The following is a 20,656-nucleotide window of genomic DNA, read 5'->3' as shown; positions in this document are numbered from 1 at the left end:
GTCCCCTAACTGCCCATTGTGCACCTCAAACCAAGAAATGGATTTGGAACACCTCAAAATCTGTGCTTCAGTGGCTGGTCATGATAATATCTTTGAAAAATATTGGAGTGCAAGAGGTCAAATTACTTTATTGTCAAACGCCTGGCATTAGAAAACAACAACAACAAATAATTTATTTTCATCACATCTAACAATAAAAGTATCATTGGCACATTTGGGTGGCAACACTGGTCGCAACCGCAGCAAAAGTTTCAACAAAACCGATATCAAAAATGCTGCGGCTGCAACCCTGAGAACCCTGTTCACACGTCGCTACTTTTAAGTTGTGCGCAGCATGGAAAAGTAGTGAGCAGTAGGTTCGGCAGCCACTATTTTTTAGGTTGCACCGTTGTTCACACGTCGCAGTACGAGAGTTGCGCAGTTTTTTGTACTGCATCGCTGCAAAAGTAGCGACATGTGACCGTACCTTTAGAAACCTGAACCCATGAATACTGAATATCGTCCAGATGATAAATATTTATATACAGTCAGTGTCTCAGTTTGAGAAAATCAATATATGGTCAGTCTACAAAAAGAGAACGACAAAAGGCCTCTTTAAGACTGATATTAGTAAGAAGAAAAGTAAATTCAAACGAAAGGTTTTGTAATGAAATCAATGTGCAAAAATTGTATTAACATTATTAACATAGAAAAATAATACCCTGACTCCTCGTAACAATTGAGGAGCGTTTTTTCAAAACTCGATATATGCAAAAACAAGTTTTTTCAGAAAATGCGTTTTTTGTTTTTTGACAAGAATTATTTATTTAAAAATATGTGTATTTCAGTACATGTAATTCAATGAATAAATGAACAAGATGGCGTAATTAAAATTGTTACAGTCTATTGTTTACTATTTGAAATCAGATGTCAATTTATGAAGGTTTTTTCAAAAGTCGATAAATGATAAGTAGTGAGTGGAAGATGTTCATGTAATCCTGTTTCTTTTGTCTATATTTTTTTTTTGCATAAATTCCAGTATTTATTGATTTTTGGCATACACTTTTACATTATTTATTTTAGATGCACAATAATGGATACATTGAACTAACAATGTATTACATAAAGTAAACTGAATAACATTTTTATGTAATTTAATTTTAATTTAACAATTTTTTCTTTATATTGTTACATAGTTTATTTTAGATACACAATAATGCATACATTAAACTAAACAAAATGTATCATGAAGTTGCTAAACTGTATAACATTTTTTTACCTAATCTAAATTAAATTTTATTTTAACATTATTTTTTTTATTTTTTACTTTCAGTTGCTTTCTAGCACATCTTTGTAGAAATCCCTTGCATCGTCAGTTATTTCGAAGTACTTGAGTAAAGCTGCAACGTCATTTTTCTTCTCTTTGCTCACTGCACTTTTCTTTGGGAGAACTGTCGAATTTAACATTATCTGATGGCAAGATTTGTTTTTCAAAACTTCAACTTGAACTGGATCTCCAAAGTAAGTGCTTGTTACTGAAATTTCAACTTTATCCAGATTCTTTTTATACATAATTACACGTTGACTATTCATCTTAAATGGCAGTTTTGACCGTAGTACTTTCTTTGAGCTTTCCTTGAGGTTCCTGACATTCCAGTCTTTGTTTAGCACTTTCAAAGTCCCATGTTCCTCTAATAAGTCGTAATATTCCTTGGGTGAAGTGATGGTCTCCTGCCGCCTGTAACTTTTTTCTATCCTGCCGAACACTCTGTCAGGAGCCATATAACTATGTCCCCTGACAGGAAAGAAGTGTATAATATTGCTAAATTTCTTGCTTCTTTCCAAGAATGCAGTTAGTGTAGCCATCATGACACTGTTTTTATTCTGGCTGCTACAGGAGTCTGAGAACAGATGAATCGTACTGGCCCCTCCATTTTTCACTTTATTTTCCAGGTCACACATAAAATCCAACAAAGCTGAAGCAACTTGGTTACACCCTCTTGTGGACTCTGTTTCCAACCACGTGTAAAAAGTAATGTCCTCTTTCCTCTGCTTTTCTGAATGGATCATGATGCATAGATTGTATAGCCATATTTGCCTAGAATAAAACACTTCACTAACAGGTAGCTTTGGTAAAGGCTGATTTTTCTGCATGTCGAAGCAAATTTTTATGATATCTGCATTATCATCTTTCATTATTTTGTAAAATTGCTTCGCACGAAGTTTATGTAATCTGTAGTTTGTCCTTAATTCATTCTTTTTTTCCAAATCCTGTTCTGCTTTTATCTTTAGTAGATTCATTTTGCAAGTTGAGCAAGTATCGGTATGGGGAGTCTTAAATGACAAGTTGAAACATTTATAGAAAATTCGTTTGTATTTGGATAACGAGCAGAGATTCAAACCTGAAGCATTCCGGTTTGCACAAAAAAATGTCCACATTTTATTGACTGAAAGATGAGAAGGTAAGTACCCCCTCTTAGACTTTCCCCTACCATGATGACTTTCTCTACATTTGTAGCTTTTTATATCATTTTTAATGGCAAGAGTGAGTTCCTTATGTTTTTCTTCTGCTCTATTCCCTCCACGCATTTCTTTTGGCACTTTCCCCGTTTCATGAAACCTGTTAGCCAGGTAAGACAATCTGTCCTTTGACATACCAGAAACAGCTTGAAAAGTTGCAGCACAAACAGGCAATAATGTACCATTCTTCTTTCTGATGGTATATTTTACTGAAACTCTCTTCTTCCGCTTGGCATTTTCAGTAGCTACTATTCTGTGTTTAGGAGTACTAATTTCCATAAACTTTAACAGAAATTTATCTTGGTCAGTTTTGTTTAGAGATGCCACATGATGATGAAATGTGGTGATGTCATTATAACACAGCTCAGCAGCTTTACAATTTTTCTTTCCTTTGGTATTTGTAGCTAACTTCTGAAGTCCATGTCTGCAATTTATTTGTGGTTCCTCTTTAGTTTTGCAGATCTTTCTTTTTGGCTGACTCTCCTTGCATCTTGATTTTCTTCCCAAGAAACATTCTTCAACATGCATATCAGTATCAGAATCCTCCGACGAAATATTCATAATGAAAACTCAGTTTATTAACACAGGAAAAACACCACCATTCACAATGAAAACCTCTCAAAGAATGAAACTGAAACTTGTCAACAACCCAGTGAGAACAAGAGTCACTTTCCGCCAGTTCGTAGACATAATTAATTAGCATCTGTGCGAAGTTGAATGAAATGTAAGGAATAAAATTATTACAATGGAAATACTTTTTCCTTACTTACTGCATTTATCGACTTCTGCTTTATCTATTCCTGATCATTTATCGAGTTTTGAAAAAACCTTCATAGTTTCCCTATTTATAAGTAAGGCAAATATCGTCTTTAGAGAGAAATGATTGTATTAGATCATGAAGGTCAAATAGGTTATATGGATGGTGTATGTAACTCAATTTTTCAAATTTTGCATTTATCGAGTTTTGAAAAAACGCTCCTCAATTATGAAAGAATTGTTCTTGTGATCTATGGGTTGTACTGAAATCATTAATAAATCCTCACTAGTTAACTATATTCGGGGGCTCACTACATAGTCCCAATACTGAAAATCTAACAACTTGCATTTATATTAGAAATTAGATTAATGTTTTGCTTCAAGTAAGGTTCTGTTCCAGGGATGTAACAGTGGTTGAGATATCATTAAAAGAGGGGGGCAGAAAGAGGACTTTATTGTTCTCATCTGTGTACCTTCCTTATGATGAACTCAACTCACCACTGAATGCAGTGAAAAAATTAGTCATCTATTGTAACTAGACAGGTAAGAACATAACTGTAGGGACTGATATCAATGCTCACCACGTTCAGTGGGGAAATACTGACATCAATCTAAGGGGTAAACAGCTAGTGGAATATTTGCTAAGTACTAACCTCAATATTCTTAACAAAGGTAAAGAAGCAAAGTTTGTCATTTTACAGAGAAGGGAAGTTATCAACATAATACTATGGACTAAATTAACTGATGATCTAGCTTCAAACTTGCATGTATCATCAGACACTTCAGCACGCGATCATAGATACATCTACTTCCAAATCAAATCACACATCACTAATCCAGTGATAAACAGAGACACAGGGAAAACTGATTGCAATGGATATAAACGGGACCTATCAGCATTGATAATGGGTAGTTCCAGGAACATTCGACATTGGATGTCGAGTAGGCTGTTGACCAGTTGCAACAGTCCATTCTCCTATCCTAATGTGAAGTGAAGATTGCTTGCAAGTGACGGATGCAAATGCCTCCACCTGATTTCTTTCCTCACAACTCCTGCTCCACACTTGGTGTATACAAAACAGAGTTCAGCTAGCAGGTATACTATAGTGCACTAAGAAGACGGTTCTGCTCTAGTTCATTCAACTCTTGTATCAAAAGTAAGATAACAGTAACACGGTAAAAAACAGGGTTCAGTAAATGTAGTAGTACTATTTTAACTGAAGAGCATCTGTTACATAGAATGTCAGCAGTTATATGACAATAGTGGATGGTTGAAGGACACACTACTTGTAACAAAATGTGAACAAGCGATGACTGGAAAGTCAGCAGTAAGATAACAGTAATATGAAAAAAGAATGGCAGTTGAGTGGATGTACCTTATAATGTCGTACTACTAGCTGCAAGATGTGAAACAGCTGCTGCATGGAGTGGCCCTCCTCTACAATTATCTTCTTTGTCCAATGTGTCAACATGGTATTTCCATCCTCCATTCGTGCAGGCATTGATGGAGTAAGTATCTCCAGTGCTTGCCGAACCACATTACGAGCCTCAATAGCATGTGCCTTCAGCAGACTATGAAACACTGTGAACACAAAAACAATCATGTTACAATAAAAATACTTATTTAGAATTTTAATTTCGTTACACTAATGGAAACAGCTTGGGATGAGGCATAACCAGGATATATTACTCTCTGGAATATGGTGTGGGACGTTAATGAAAAAGAGAAGCAGCCTACAATTTTTATGATTATAATAATAATGGTGAAGATCATTGAATTATGATGTAAGTAATAATAATAATAATAATAATAATAATAATAATAATAATAATGATGAATCATCCACACCACCATTACTAGTAAAATGCAATAATTTCCTGATGTTCAAGTTCTGACAAATAAAGAAATCATAAGATGCAATATGGGCACTTATATGTATAACACAAAATAAATAAGAGATCTGAGAAATTCGTGAGATGTGATAATGCGAACTGTTTTCATTTTCCTCAATTTTGATGTGAATACATCTTTAAAATCAAAGACATATGGGGTATCAGGGCAAAAATGTCGATGTAATGTTTACAGGGTAATACATTCTGACACACTAACTTCGTGATCAATAACATGATTGAAATACATGTGGTCTCGTTCGATCAGTTATATGACTACAATGTGAGTATGACCTTGAGTTGGTGTCACACATGTGTGAGGCACGGATGGGGACCGAAGGCGACTGGTGGCCATTTTGGGAGTGGGTGAACATTTCTGGGCAGTGTATCTCGCATCTCCAATGTTCTAGCGCATTGACTTTGGTGCCGAACGAAAGATCTCGTTTATGTTCATTTAAGCCATATGTATTTATGTAAACCTATGGTCATATAACCGTCCACACTCAGTTTTTTGCACCATTTCTTTATACTTCTTCTCAAAACACCTCCCAAAAAAATGCACTTTGGAATCGCGAAATGACATAAATTTGTTTATTAACGCGAAAAAACATACCTATTTACTCGCGCACTAGATACCATCGCATAATGTCGCACCCAATTGTTTACAGTAATATGTAAGGGGGGGAGGGAATCCCAGCATAATGTACACATTGAATGAATGAATGGATTTAGCCATTATGTCCCGTGAAGGACAAAGGCCTCCTATAAAAGAGGTGGCTCGTTATTACTTGTCTGGTGAGCCATTTCAGGCGAGATGTCACTTTGTTGGTGTGAATAACTTTAAAACTAATGTATACTATCTAGCATTAGTCGTCATTGTAACCTATTAACACTATACATTGTAACACTCTTAAGTATTTCTAGTTTGTATTAGTCCTAGTTCTTTCCACTGAGATCTGTCCCTTTCTTTTCTTGACCACTGTTTGCCTGTCGTCTTCACAAACATATCCGCCCATCTGAGTCGTGGTCTTCCCTGGTTCCTTCTTGCGATGTATGGGTCCCACATGGTGGTCGCATGCATCCGCCTTGAGTGCTCCATTCTCGTCACGTGGCTCCCCCCTTCCACTTCCACTTTGTCAACATGGCACGTTCTGCTGCATCGGATGTGTTGGGCAGTTTTTGTAGACTGTCGTTAGGGAGCTTGTCTTTTAGAGTGACTCCTAATATTTTCCTCTGCATCTTTCTCTGGCAAGTTTGGATCGCTGCATAATGCTTCGTAGACACAGCCCATGTCCGACACCCATATAGGATTACTGGTAGGATGCAGGTCTCTAGAGTCTCAAACCTTAGTTTGTGGCTGATTGCTTTGTCCAACAATATGAATTTTAAACTCCAGAACGTCTTCCAAGCTGATGTTATTCTTCTTTTTATCTCTATGTCGGTGTTCTGCTTGAAGGCTACATGTTGTCTAAGTACTTATATTCAGAGACGTATTGTAGTTCTGTGTCGTCCAGTTGTACTGAAGTTTGTTGTCCACTGGTCATTATTTTCGTTTTGTTGCTGTTTATAGTCAGACCTATGGCATTACTCTGGGTGTTTAGTTCGTTTACCATCTCTTGAAGTGCTTGCGCTGATCTGGTGAACAGAATGATGTCATCTGTGAAGCGTAGATTTGTTAACTTTCTGCCATTGATATTTATTCTCTGTTTTTTGTTCCATTTCAAGTTTCGAAAAACGTCCTCCAGTACTAATGTAAACAGTTTGGGTAAAAATAGGGTCGCCCTGTTTAACTCCTCTTTCAAGAAGGAATGGGACACCTTCCTCCTCTGTCTTTATTTTTGCATAGCTTTGGTTGTAGATCTGATGCAGAATTCTGATGTACTTACTGTCGACCCCTTGTTTGTTCAGTGCCTGTAGAACACTATTATGATCTACCGAGTCGAAGGTTTTGTTGTAATCGATGAATGCAATGTATAATGTTAGGTTGAACTCGGTTGACTTTTCCTGTATTTGGTTTAGTGTCTGGAGGTGGTCTGCTGAGCTGTAACCTGCTCGAAAACCGACTTGTTCGTGGGGTTGGTTCTCATATAGTGTTTTCATTAGTCGTATGATAAGTATCTTGGAAAATATTTTGTAGAGGTTGGGCAGTAAACTTATGGGTCGGTAATCATATGAAGCAGGATGATTGTGCTCATCTTCCATTGTTCTGGGATTTCTTCTGTTTCTTAGGTACACATTATATTACTGAAATGAGTATCAATAGTGAATAAGTAAGAATAGTGGTAGTGTTACTATCACAAAGTAAACCAGTTTTTGCTTTATTTGTATTGAGTTTTAGGTTTAGACTATGCTGTATTTTTTATATGTTTCGTAAGTTACGAATTTTACTTTATACTGTTCATAACTATTCAATGTATCAATCACAGTCTAATACATACAGTCGCGCAACTCCAACACTTCTTTTGTCAACACTCAACAGCTGATGTGACAATAGCACTCCAGCAGCAGACAAGTTAAATGTATGTAGAGTACATAATATCATATTATGATAACACAGCAGAGAAATGAGACTGTGTAGTTTATTTGATATTTTTATGCCATACAGTAAGTATATATGGTTATTAATTTTATTTTAGAACCTACAAGACGTTTACATAGGGGCGGCCCGTCCTTATGTGCTACAGTACAATGATCATTTTTGCTCGAATAATGTATTTGTAATACCATAGTATTTGATCTGCCATTTGACAATTTCCCGTGGTTATAGTCATGACGCGTTATAGAGTGTTTAGTCTTCGCTCTTTGATGCCTCAGGGGATTTGTTGTGCTACTCACAACTTCACATGAAAATGTAGACAATTATGCGCATGTGCAAAGCTGAAATAACTGCTCCGATTGGCTATTTTAACGCGGGAAAGTGCTGTAGTTAGTTTCAGCACAATACAGCTTGGAGATTGCAAAAGTAAAGCGTAATGAAAGAATGCTTGTTTGTGAAAGAGCTCGGAACTATTTACAATGTATTTGAAAATTCAAGTGTTCGACTGCTGTTGCCATCTACCAAGGCATTCAACACACTCACGAGAACACCAAGCTAACTTTGGTTGCAGCAAGTTGCAGTTCCCGGTTACGGCTGACAACAACGTGTTTTCTGTGTGTGGTAGTATGAATTCAGTTAGTAGTTTAATTACCTATCTTTCTCTAGAAGGACTTTGGAAGAGAAGATAAAAGTGAAAGCGATGGGGAGGCAAACTCCAAATTTAAATACATTACAGGCTGCAAAAGGAGGGAAAAACTTATCGTACACTAGACGGTTTAACCCCAAAGTGTATGATAACACGTGGATATGTGGCTGTGGAGAAAGAAATGCACTCTTCTGTTTTCCATGACTCCTTTTTGGAAACAGTGACTGCTGGAGCACAATGGGAGTGACTGATCTAGGGCATCTTAATGCTCTAATTAATAAACACAAAGGAAATGTTAAACATTTAAATAATCTATTAGATTTAAGTGCCCTAGGCAATGTAAACATTACAACACAGCTAAAGGTACGGTCACACGTTGCTACTTTTGCAGCGCTACTTTTATACTGCAGCTACAAAAGTTGCGTGTCGTGTTCACACGTAAGCCAAAAGTAGCGCGCTGCACGCTACTTTTCGTGCTGCGCAACCTGAGTGCTGCAAAAGTTGCAACTGGAGGTTGCGAGTCTGTTCACATGCAAGGCACTACTTTTGCAGCCGCTGTCATGCTGCAGGTTCCCATCTCCGTGTTGACTTCTCAATATACATTTTGCGGTTATGTTCGCATTATTAAGAAACTCATGCGAAAGCTTCCTTATCTATTATTTGCTTTTCTGTCGTATCTAGTATTCAGAAATTGACATTATTTTTACTATAAAGCTTTTAAAAACGCCCATATACTTAAATGATAACCAACAGTATATTCACGCAATCAATGTTGGCAACCCTCCTGTTTGGAACTACGCTACGGAAAATTTAAAAAATGAATTATATCGTCACCAATTATGCTCAGACTGTGTTGTGTATTTAATAACTGTTACAAATAATTTATTTTCATCACATTTAACATTAAAATATATCCAAACAATAAAAGTATCATTGACACATTTGGATGGTAACACTGGTTGCAACTGCAGCAAAAGTTTCAACAAAATCGATATCAAAAATGCTGCGGCTGCAACCCTGAGAACCCTGCTCACATGTCGCTATTTTTAAGTTGCGCGCAGCATGGAAAAGTAGCGGGCAGCAGGTTCGGCAGCCGCTACTTTTCGGGTTGCACCGTTGTTCACACGTCACAGTACAAGAGTTGCACAGTTTTTTGTACTGCAGCGCTGCAAAAGTAGCGATGTGTGATGATCATACCTTAAGTCGTGCCTATCAGGATGCCAAATGGAAGCACAATCAGCAAGTTGAAAGAAATAGGTACGTGCTCTCTCGAATAATCGACTGCATTAAATTTTGCGGTGCTTTAGAGCTTGCATTGACAGGGCATGATGAATCCGAATCTTCTGAAAATCCAGGAATATTCTTAGGATTAATTGACTTCATGTCAAGTATAGACAGTGCTGTGAAGGAACATATGGACTCCAACCATGTTTTCAAAGGGACCTCCAAAACAATCCAGAATGAACTATTGGATTACATGTTGGAAGTTTGTCGTGAAGTGATAGTGGAAGAAATTAATCAAGCAGACTTTGTTGCTGTTATGGCAGATGAAACCACCAATGTTTCTCACCAATCACAGTTAGTATTGATGTTTCGATATGTGAATAGGGGTGTTCCGTGTGAAAGATTTAGGGGGTTTTTGAAACCAGAGAGACAAAATGCAGATGCAATTTCTGAATGCATTTTGAGTGTACTACAGGGCTTGTTCAAAGATAAGCCTGAGAAAGTTATTGCGCAGACTTATGATGGAGCATCAGTGATGAGTGGAGCAACTGGTGGAGTGCAAGCTAAAATAAAAACTCAGTATCCATTTGCCGTGTTTATTCACTGCTATGCTCACCAATTAAATTTAGTGAAGGAGTGAGCAGCCTCACAAACTAAATCAGCGAGGCTATTTTTTCTTAATTTGTCTGCTTTTCCTTCATTTTTTTCAAGATCGCCACAACGATTGGCTGCATTGGAATCTGTGTCATCTAACAGGATTCCTAGTGGTTCTGGAACCAGGTGGAACTTCAGATCAAGAACTGTCGGTGTTGTGTACGAAAACCGGGAAGAATTATTGAAGTGTTTCGAGAAACTGGAAGATTGTGCCCATGATAGAACTAGTTTGGAAGCTAACGGTCTTCGACGTTATCTGGAAGATAAGAATTTTCTTTCGTGGCTGGAATTTTTTCGCAAAATAATGCCACATGTTGACATTCTATATAATCAATTGCAGTTGAGATCGACCAATGCAGTGAGAGTGAAAAATGCAGTGTCAATGTTCATTCAATGCGTTGGTAACATCAGAGATACAACAGACTGTTTATTTGAGGTTCCTCCTGAATCGACCAGCAAATGACAGAAAATGAAACCCCAGCAAATTGAAGCCAAGGAAGTATGTGACTATATAATTCAGGAAGCTACTCACCGTTTCCAGTCTTTAAGTCACCTAGATGCAGAAAAATTGTTAAACAGCAAATTTTTTGACAGTTTTTCGCGTAATTTTCCCGAACGCGAACTTGAAGTTGCTGTCAACAGCTATACTGTACTTAACAAAAGAGTGTTAAAGACACAACTTGGAGTTCTGTATGTAAGACCAGACTTCCGAAATATAGATGGAGCTGTTCAATTGTTGCGATACATAGTCTCCAACAATTTACAGGATCCATTCTGTGAAGTAACGAAGTTATTAAATATTTTGGTTACAACACCAATGACCACTGCTGAGACAGAATGATGTTTTTCTTGCTTGAAACGCATAAAAACGTTTTTAAGGAACACTATGTCCCAGGATCGTCTCACTGCTCTTGCAATGCTGTCAAGAGAAAAGAGAATGATGTCCAAGATGGAGGGGTTTAACACCAGGGTAATCGACAAGTTTTGCAGTAGGAAAGATCGTCGTATGGACTTCATATTTCGTCATTAGGTGAGTCTCAAATTAAGATAAATACATATAAGTGTATACAGTAGGCCAAGGCCTATATAGAGATTGTAGCACACTCATTATTTTGATACCAGCCGCTACTGCGTTTACATCCAGTTAATCTGAAAAAATTTTAAGTTGGAGAAATTGAGAATAAACTTAAATCCTTTCGCTTCTTACTTGCAAGTGAATCATAGTTTGAGAAATATAATTTTTCGAATCTGGATGGCAAATTCAGTTTATTTAAAAATATAGTTATGCGTCGTTTGAACTCTACGTATTTCCTGTGAAAAAAAATCAATATTAGTAGCCTCAAAAACAAAGACATCATTTAAGTCTTAGTCTGGGGGGGGGGGGAGGGAGGGTAATAATTTTTATAGCAGATCTTATCGAGTGGCGTACTCCACACTATTTCCTCAGAAATTAACTATTTTCCATACCATAAATTAGGGTAACCTCGACACCTGATGTAGACTTGATAATAAAAAAGAAGACTTAACTCATACGAGGTGCACTGAATATATTTTGAAGTTCACTTTTTATTTCCTTAAGTATCGGTATTTTTTATAATTTTAAGCCACGATAGGGGTATTATGGTTTTTTATAAGTTTACCGCAATTTGCAATATATGTCCAGTTTCCACACATAGACCTACTTCCAACTTACCCTATTTATACAATACATTTACATGCACTTACTGCTAATATGATGTACGTGCATACACAGATTTGATAAAGAAATTTTAATTTCAATTAACAAATAAATTGTAGCAAAAGATCATAGGATTGCTACCATAGACCAATATTGCTAATACCAGCACATTCTTATGAAAAGGGCGTGGGTTGTTAATAACTTTTTAATAATGTCTCTGAATAAAATAAATGTGTATAATGTAGTAACAACTATAGTAACAACAAACTAAAATCTCTTCGAGTCTGTAGTTATTCAGATTTCCTAAAGATCAAGAGAGGTCATAAAGTCATGACTCATAATCATAACCAACACAGTAGTATTATGTTCTCTAAAACACTTATAGGTTATCAGTTACTTATTTGTATATCAGAAAGAATAGTTTAAATACATGTGGATAAACATGTAAAATTGATGTAATATTATTTTTAAAGTAATACAGGTTATTTGTCTCTAGGTCTAATTGTCCACTTTACGTATTGTATTTTTTCTTTCTTTCAGGAGTACAAAATAGCTAATAAGTTTTAGAAGATTAGATTTAATGAACAAAAGTTTCGATTATTTTTATTTATAGGCCTACAATAATTTATCGCATTTTTTCACTTCATTTTGAAGAGTGTAGGCCTATGTTAATGGATACTGAAAGCAAGAAACTTCTGTGGAATATTAAACTTACATTACTTGTCATCCCCCATGTACCAATCCTAGACCTAAAAGAATGCTCACAATTTGAGCACAATGGCAATGAAAATATTTGCAAACTATTCATTCAACTGATTTACTACTTCGGTGGACTTTGTAGGCATAGTGCCATCAATTTCAATAGCAATGTTCAGATGGTGTTTTCTTGTTTGTTATTTGCCATCCTGCTCTGATTTTGTTATCTGAAAACCTAATGAGAATTTCGTTGTCAGATTGGTATTGATTTTACAACTACAATATAAGTACAATTTATTTAATTGAAATTAAAATTTCTTCATCAAACCTGTATATTCATTTGTTCGCACATACGTCATATTAGTAGTAACGTGTCTAAACAAGAAAGACAGGCTACGGCGCAACATCACATTCTTAGTCATAACATGGCCAACATTGAACAAGTTTATATGTAAATGCACGTTTAACATGAATTTAATATATAAATTGAACATGTATTTATATTAGGCAATTGTCAAGATGGTCATGATTAGACTATGATAACCACGTGACTCCGATTCATGCCGAAGCCTGTCTTTCTCGTTAGCCATGACCATTTAAGTGCATTAAATGTATCGTATAACAGTTATCGACCAATAGCACTATTAAGTGTGACAGCAAAAACTTTGGAGTCAGTGATCTCTAACAGATTAACTTGGTATTTAGAATCCCAAAATCTTTTATCACCAAGACACGCTGGCTTTTGACACCTACACTCTACCAATGAACAAGTCATATGCCTCGGCCAAGAAATAAAAGACAGTTTTAACAAGAAAGAAGTTACCTTGACAATATGTATTGACTTTCAATTAGCATATGACTCTGCTTGGAGAAATAAATTATTATTAAAACTCCAGAAATTAGGTATTTCCAGCAATATGTTCAAATGGATATCAAAATTCCTTAGTCAAAGCTTCATTGCTCCTAATTCAATAACTCACTCTCTAGTTACAAACATATCGAGGTCTACCCCAGGGTACTGTCCTCAGCACAACTTTATTCAATATTTATATAAATGACTTACTCTCCCTATTAGAGGAAACAAACATGAAAACAGCACTATTTGCAGATGATATCGTTTTGTGGACTTCCGGATCTCACAGACATAGAGACAAAATTCAAAATTCTGCTCTTAAAGCTCTAAATCAACTACATAAATGGAATGCATCAAATTTGATGACACTCAATTTAAGCAAAAGTAACTACCAAATATTTTCACTTGGTAAAAAAGAAAGAGAATTCAATATCCAATACAATGGCCAACACCTTCCTAGGACTTATGAATCCAAATATCTAGGAATTATTTTTGACAGTAAGTTAACATGGAGCAACCATTTGAAATATATTTCTGAAAAAGCTCGTAAAAGATTCTCCCTTCTAAAAAGACTAGCAGGAAAGAAATGGGGATGCTCTAGAAATACTTTGAACATTACATACAAAATGTTTATACAGCCAGTGCTGACATACTGCGGAGAAATTTTAATTACTTCACCTTTCATAAACGAAATAGAACGTGTTCAAAACCAAGCTCTCAGACTCATTACTGGTGGAATCAAAACAACTCCAATAGATTCTATGAGATTCCTCACTAACATTAACAGCATCAAAATGACAATAAAAGAAAAAGCACTGATCCAATATGAAAAACTTATCAGATTACCAGGAAACAATTGGAATTCATACAGTCCTCTCTGTAGATTAAAAACTCAAAAAAGTTTCATATCCATTGTTCAAGAATTAAAACAGAAAATCAACATCCCGAATTTAAAAGAAAACTTACAAATTAAACCAAACCCTTTAACTCTATTAGATATAAAGCATAATATAAATTTAAAAGAAATATTGAAATCAGAAGTAAAAACTGAAATACTGAAACAATTGTCTTTAGAGACAATTAATATTAACTACCCTCCACAAAACTGGCTTCATTTATACACTGACGGATCTTTGATTTCCAGGGAACAAGGTGCCGCTGCAGGTGTTACGTGCTGTCTCTTCTCACTTTATATATCTCTTGGATATGGAACAACAAGTTTTGATGGAGAAATCATTGCAATAAGTGAAAGTCTCAGGAATCTTCTATGCCACATCAACACATTTAAGAATGCAGTTATATTGTCAGACTCCAAAGCAGCTATTCTATCAATAGTGTCTAGACACACACCTTCATCTCAAACAGCAGAAATAACTAAAATGCTCTTTCAATTAGTAACACTCAATAAAAGAATTGTATTGCAATGGATACCATCCCATTGTGTAATCCTGCAAAACGAGAATGCGGATGCTTTAGCAAAGAAGGGCAGCACTGCTACTTACAGACCTGTTACTAAATCTACGTATTACTCTGTGAAAAGATTTATTAAATTTACATGGTTAAGACTTCAACAAACAAAATTTGATAACACAATACCAAGGGAATAAATGGAACTCTCTGCATCATAATCCACAGTTAATTCCCGATTTACCACGCAAATCATCTGTAGCTGCATTTAGATTGGCAACAGGCCATGACTGTTTGGCCAAACACTTGCATAGAATTGGAATATATCAATCCCCTAACTACTCACAGTGCAACTCAAACCAAGAAACGGATTCGGAACACCTCAAAATCTGTGCTTCAGTGGCTGACCATGACAATATCTTTGAAAAATATTGGAGTGCAAGAGGTCAAATGACTTTAATGTCAAATGCCTGGCATTAGAAAACAACATCAACAACATGTATCGTATAAGTAAGATATGATAAAAGTAGGCCTATGTGTGGAAACTGGACATGTATTGCAAATTGCGGTAAACTTACCATAAAAACACCATAATACCCCTATTGTGGCTTAAAAAAATATGAAAAAATGCCGATACTTAACAAAATAAAAAAATGAACTTTAAAACATATTTAGTGCATCTTGTATGGGTTAAATCTCCTTTTTATTATCAAAGGTCCAATGGACCCATTAACCAACGACAGTCACACTGGGGGCTTACGTGAGTGGGTGATGTAACCACCATTACAAACAAAAAATTGGTGTCCACTTAAAAAACGGTTACACTTATGCTAATTAACCTAATGGCAAATCCTTCAGATAAGTTTTCCGGAGGTAAAATAGTCCCCCATTCGGATCTCCGGGCGGGGATATCTGCAGGACGTCATTTACAGAACATCCTTAAAATTCTCCAATGGAACGCAGGAGATGTTACACAGAGCAAAAAAGCCGAACTACAAACAATCATAGAGGAAAAAGGGATAGATGTATTTATTATACAAGAAGCAAATGTATCAAGAGATCAACTGGAATACTTTCAAATTTCTGGATTCAATATATACAGTATATATTCTCCCCAAATCACGTCAAGTAGCTAGTGGAATTCTTGCAGGTGTTAGAATAAACATTTTATCAAAATTTAAAGTTATAAAGGAAATGCAACAAGAAGACAAAGTAGAAATTATCCAAATTGAAATCAGGAAAGGAAATTCACATTACACCATATATGGAATATACAATCCACCTAATAACAACCCTTGTCTGAATATAATAAATATACACTGAAAAACGATTTTGATTGGCGATTTTAATGGTCATTCACCTAAATGGGGATACAAAGACTATAATGCTAGTGGCAAAACTATTGAAGATCTATTAAATTCAAGCACTTTAGAACTTATTTACAGGAACGACAATTGTCCTACATACTTACATTATAATGGTCAGTGTACAAACCCAGACCTCCTGTTAGTATCATCAGATTTGCAAGATAAGACTACACGTGAAATCATTGAAGACCTAGGATCAGATCATAGAGCAGTTATTGCATCCATAATACATCAGGACAAACAAAATAATAGCAAACCAAAACCAAAATACTCTTGGAATTTTAGAAAAGCTAATTGGGCAAAATTTACAGAAGAGACCGAACAAAAATTATACTCCATTCAATACGAAGTATGTACAGATAAACTCAACAATACAATCTCAAACATAACTCTCGAAGCAGCAAAAAATTGGATTCCAAGAGGACAAATTAAAAACTATAAACCCTTTGGAATGCAGATCTATCAAAGTTAAAAAAAGAAAGGGACATAGCAAGGAAAAAAGCAGAATTGTCCAACAACCCAATAGATACACAAGAATGGCGAAGAAAGGCAGCAAAGTTAAAACAAGAAATCTATGTAGCCAAGAAAAACGCATTCAGTGAATTTATCGAAAAAGCTGATTATAGAAAAGATGCAAAAAAAGTATACAGATATGTAAATAAAATCACATGTCAGAGAGAAACGAGGAAAGAACCACTCAAATTTAATGGGAAAACGTTCACTTCCAGCAGCTCTATTGCCGAAGCCTTTAATAAGCATTATAGCTCTCAACATAAACTTTCTCCTGAAGCTAAAAAGATGCAAAGGCAGATCAAAAAAGATCTAAAAAAATTTAAGAAGTGTCAAGAACAAACAAACGATATATTCCGCAAAGAATTCACCATAAGAGAACTAGATTCTGCAATCCATGAGTTAAAAGATAAAAAATCTCCTGGACCTGATAAAATACATGCAGAATTTCTGAAACATCTTGGACAAAAGGGAAGAAATGCACTACTGAAATTATTTAACCTATCATGGACTTCTAATGTACCTACAGAGTGGAAAAAAGCAATAATTATCCCTATTCTAAAAAAAGGCAAGACAGGTGATGATATACATAATTACAGACCAATTTCTTTAACAAGTGTCATTGCAAAAACAGCAGAACGTATGATTTCAGCGAGGTTAAATTGGTTCTTAGAAAGTAATAACATACTAACAGCAGCACAAACAGGATCCAGACAACACCTATCTACAAAAGAAAATACAATTCAGCTCTCCCAAGATGTCAAAGAATCTTTCAACAAAAATCAAGATACGCTATCAGTTTTAATTGATTTTGAAAAAGCATACGATTCAGTATGGAGGTATAAACTACTTGAAAAACTCACAAAAATAGGCATTCAAAACAACATGCTAAACTGGATCACTCACGTCCTTTCCCAGCGTTTCTGTGCTACAAAATACAATGACAGTACTTCCAAATTCCGACAAATAAAAATGGGCCTCCCACAAGGTGCAGTACTGAGCACAACCTTGTTTAACATCTACATCAACGATCTCCCCCCAGCTGTTTCAAGCCCAGAAATAAAGACAGCTCTTTTTGCAGACGACATGATCATGTGGACATCTTCCCCACAAATAGTCAAATCCAAAACTTCAATGGCAAAGGCTCTGATCCTATTAGAAAAGTGGACTGACAACAATTTGATGGCCATAAATACTGATAAAACAACGTTTCAAATATTTAGTTTGAAAAAAATCCCAAAACTAAATCTACAGTTCAACAAAAACAAACCTGAGACAAACAATATGAAACGAAATATTTAGGGACAATTTTTGATTCAAAATTATCTTGGAAAAATCATATTGAAGCAGTAGTAAACAAATCAACAAATAGACTTCCAATTTTAAAGAGATTAGCTGGAGCCAAGTGGGGTAGTAATTGGCAGACTTTGAACATCACGTACAAAACATTCATCAAGCCAATACTTCTCTACAATGCGGAGGTATTAATTACAGCAAATAATTTCAACCTGAATCGACTAGAAGTATGCCAAAATCAGGCCCTGCGACTAATAACTGGTGCAGCAAAATCAACCCCAATCACGGCAATGCAAGCCCTAACCCAGAACCCTCCAATATATCTCACTCTAGAGGAGCAGGCACTAACACATCATGAAAAAATGCTACGGTTAACAACAACAAAATGGGAAAAAAGACTGTTACAACCAATCAAGTTGAAAACACAAACAAGTTTTCTGTCCAAAGTCACGGAAATAAAAACAGAATTGAATCTCCCTAAATCTAAAGAAAACATTTAAAGCAGAGAAAACCCTTTAACCTTCGAACCAATTAACATTCAACTAGATTTAGAAGAACCAGTTACAAAATCTGAAACTTCCAAACCAGTACTAAAAGTGCTGGCATTAGAAGCTGTGAACAATAGATACCCACCAAAAGAATGGTTACATATCTACACAGATGGGTCTACTATTGATAACAACTCAGGATCAGGAATTACGTGTGCGTTATTCTCATTTTATCAACCAGCAGGACATCATACAACAAATTTTGATGCGGAAATAATGGCTATTCATATCTCACTCCAACACCTACTATACAGAATAGATAAATTTCAAAATGCTGTCATTCTCTCTGATTCTAAAGCAGCATTATATGCAATAAATTCATATAAAATGATGTCAATCCAAATTAAAGAATGTCACAAAATGATCCAACAACTTCAAAAACTACAGAAAAGAATTCAATTGCAATGGATACCTGCACATTGCGGAATTGCTGGAAATGAAACTGCTGACTTTCTTGCCAAAAAAGGATCCAATTTAATTCAGAATACAAATACAAGCCTACCTTTTACATCCATCAAAAGACTAATTAAAAATAAATATAAAATCAAGCAAAACCAAGCACTATGTACCAAAGCCAAAGATAAAAAATGGAGCATTTTAATAAAAAAAAACAGAAATTATTCCAGAAATCCCACGTAAATCTGCAGTAGCAAAATTCAGACTGCTTACAGAACACGATTATTTGGCCAAACACTTGAATAAAATAGGAATTTACAAAAATCCAAATTGCCCTCTATGCAACAAAGAAGAAGAAATGACTGAAGATCATCTCATAACCTGTGAAGTTCTGCCTGATGGATCCACCACAGAGAAATATTGGAGAGCAAGAACGCTAATGGCTTCGTTGCCAAAGCCCGGCATTAGATAACAACAACAACAGTTTACATTAACTGTCGAGTTTACCCCAATTTATGGTATGAAAAATTTATGACGAAATAGTGTGGAGTACATCACTCGATAAGATCTTCCATAAAAAAATATTGTCTCCCCCCCCCCCCAACCCGAGGCTAAGACTGAAATGAGGTCCTTGCTTTTGAGTCTACTAATATTGATTTTTCTCACAGGAAATACGTACAGTGTTTAAATGATGCACAAATATATTTTAAAATAAATCGAATTTGCCATCCATGTTCGAAAAATTATATATTTCATACTATGATTCACTTGAAAGTAAGAAGCAGAAGGATTTTAATTTATTCTCAATTCTCGAACTTATAACTGTTTTCTTGTAGGTTTCTAAAATGAAATTAATAAGAACCATATATAGTTACTGTATGGCATAAAAATATCAAATAAACTACACAGTATCATTTCTCTGCTGTGTTATCATATGTACTCCACACACATTTAACTTGCCTGCCGCTGGAGCGCTACTGTCGTGTAAGTTGTTAAATGTTGTCATATTTTATATGTATGAGTTGCGCGACTGTATGTATTAGACTGTAGCATCAATGCTCTCGAAGTCATTCAATTGATCATTTTCAATATTACTTGAATGTTCGATGTCGAAACCAGCTGAGATTATCAAGTGAGATGTTAGGTACAGAGGATTTTTTTTCTCCTAAAATTTTTTCCTTGCAAATAATACGCATCCTGGATTTTTAATCTAAAAATTATGAAAAAAGTGTATCTATTACGCGAGTAAATATAATAATTCAAATATTTAAGCAAATTTCGGAAATACTTGTTGTTTCATTCGCGAAATCTTAATAATGATGTATTTTTAGGTAATATTCAAATGAATGCAATCACATATTAAAATGTATAAAAATTGTAAAAAATGAAAACTGATACTGAAAATGGAGCATTTACCACTCTTATCATGTTTAATATCTTATACTAGGATTATAAAACTTGCATATACATAATTTTAAAATAATACCACTTAATTGGCAATAACACTAAAATATTTCCATTGTAAAACGAATTTTCCTTGAAAATAAAATCACTTTCATGGGACTCTAAATATGAATCATGTGGAAATGCTACCTATTTGCATTTACACATTCTAGACAACTCCATAAAGAATGTTGTTCATAGAATGAATTTAATTTGAAACTGATGCTATCTCCGTTTGAATACTGACTTTTAGTCCT

At 35.4% G+C, this 20,656-nt stretch overlaps 1 protein-coding gene across 6 annotated transcripts in view; it reads right to left on the bottom strand.

Annotated features, from left to right (window-relative positions):
* Positions 1-20,656, bottom strand: part of Nipped-A (Transcription-associated protein Nipped-A) — a 494,348-nt gene that overhangs the window by 176,742 nt on the left and 296,950 nt on the right. For all 6 annotated transcript variants that reach the window (XM_069825168.1, XM_069825181.1, XM_069825178.1 and 3 more), the window contains exon 34: positions 4,632-4,837. In XM_069825168.1, coding sequence (XP_069681269.1) covers positions 4,632-4,837 — 206 coding nt within the window. The remainder of the gene's footprint in view (positions 1-4,631; positions 4,838-20,656) is intronic.

This window comes from Periplaneta americana, chromosome 1 (assembly GCF_040183065.1).
Source record: "Periplaneta americana isolate PAMFEO1 chromosome 1, P.americana_PAMFEO1_priV1, whole genome shotgun sequence".
Classification (NCBI taxonomy): Eukaryota; Metazoa; Arthropoda; class Insecta; order Blattodea; family Blattidae; genus Periplaneta; species Periplaneta americana.
The sequence above is the reverse complement of the archived record's forward strand: the minus strand, read 5'-3'. Positions and strand labels throughout refer to the sequence as shown.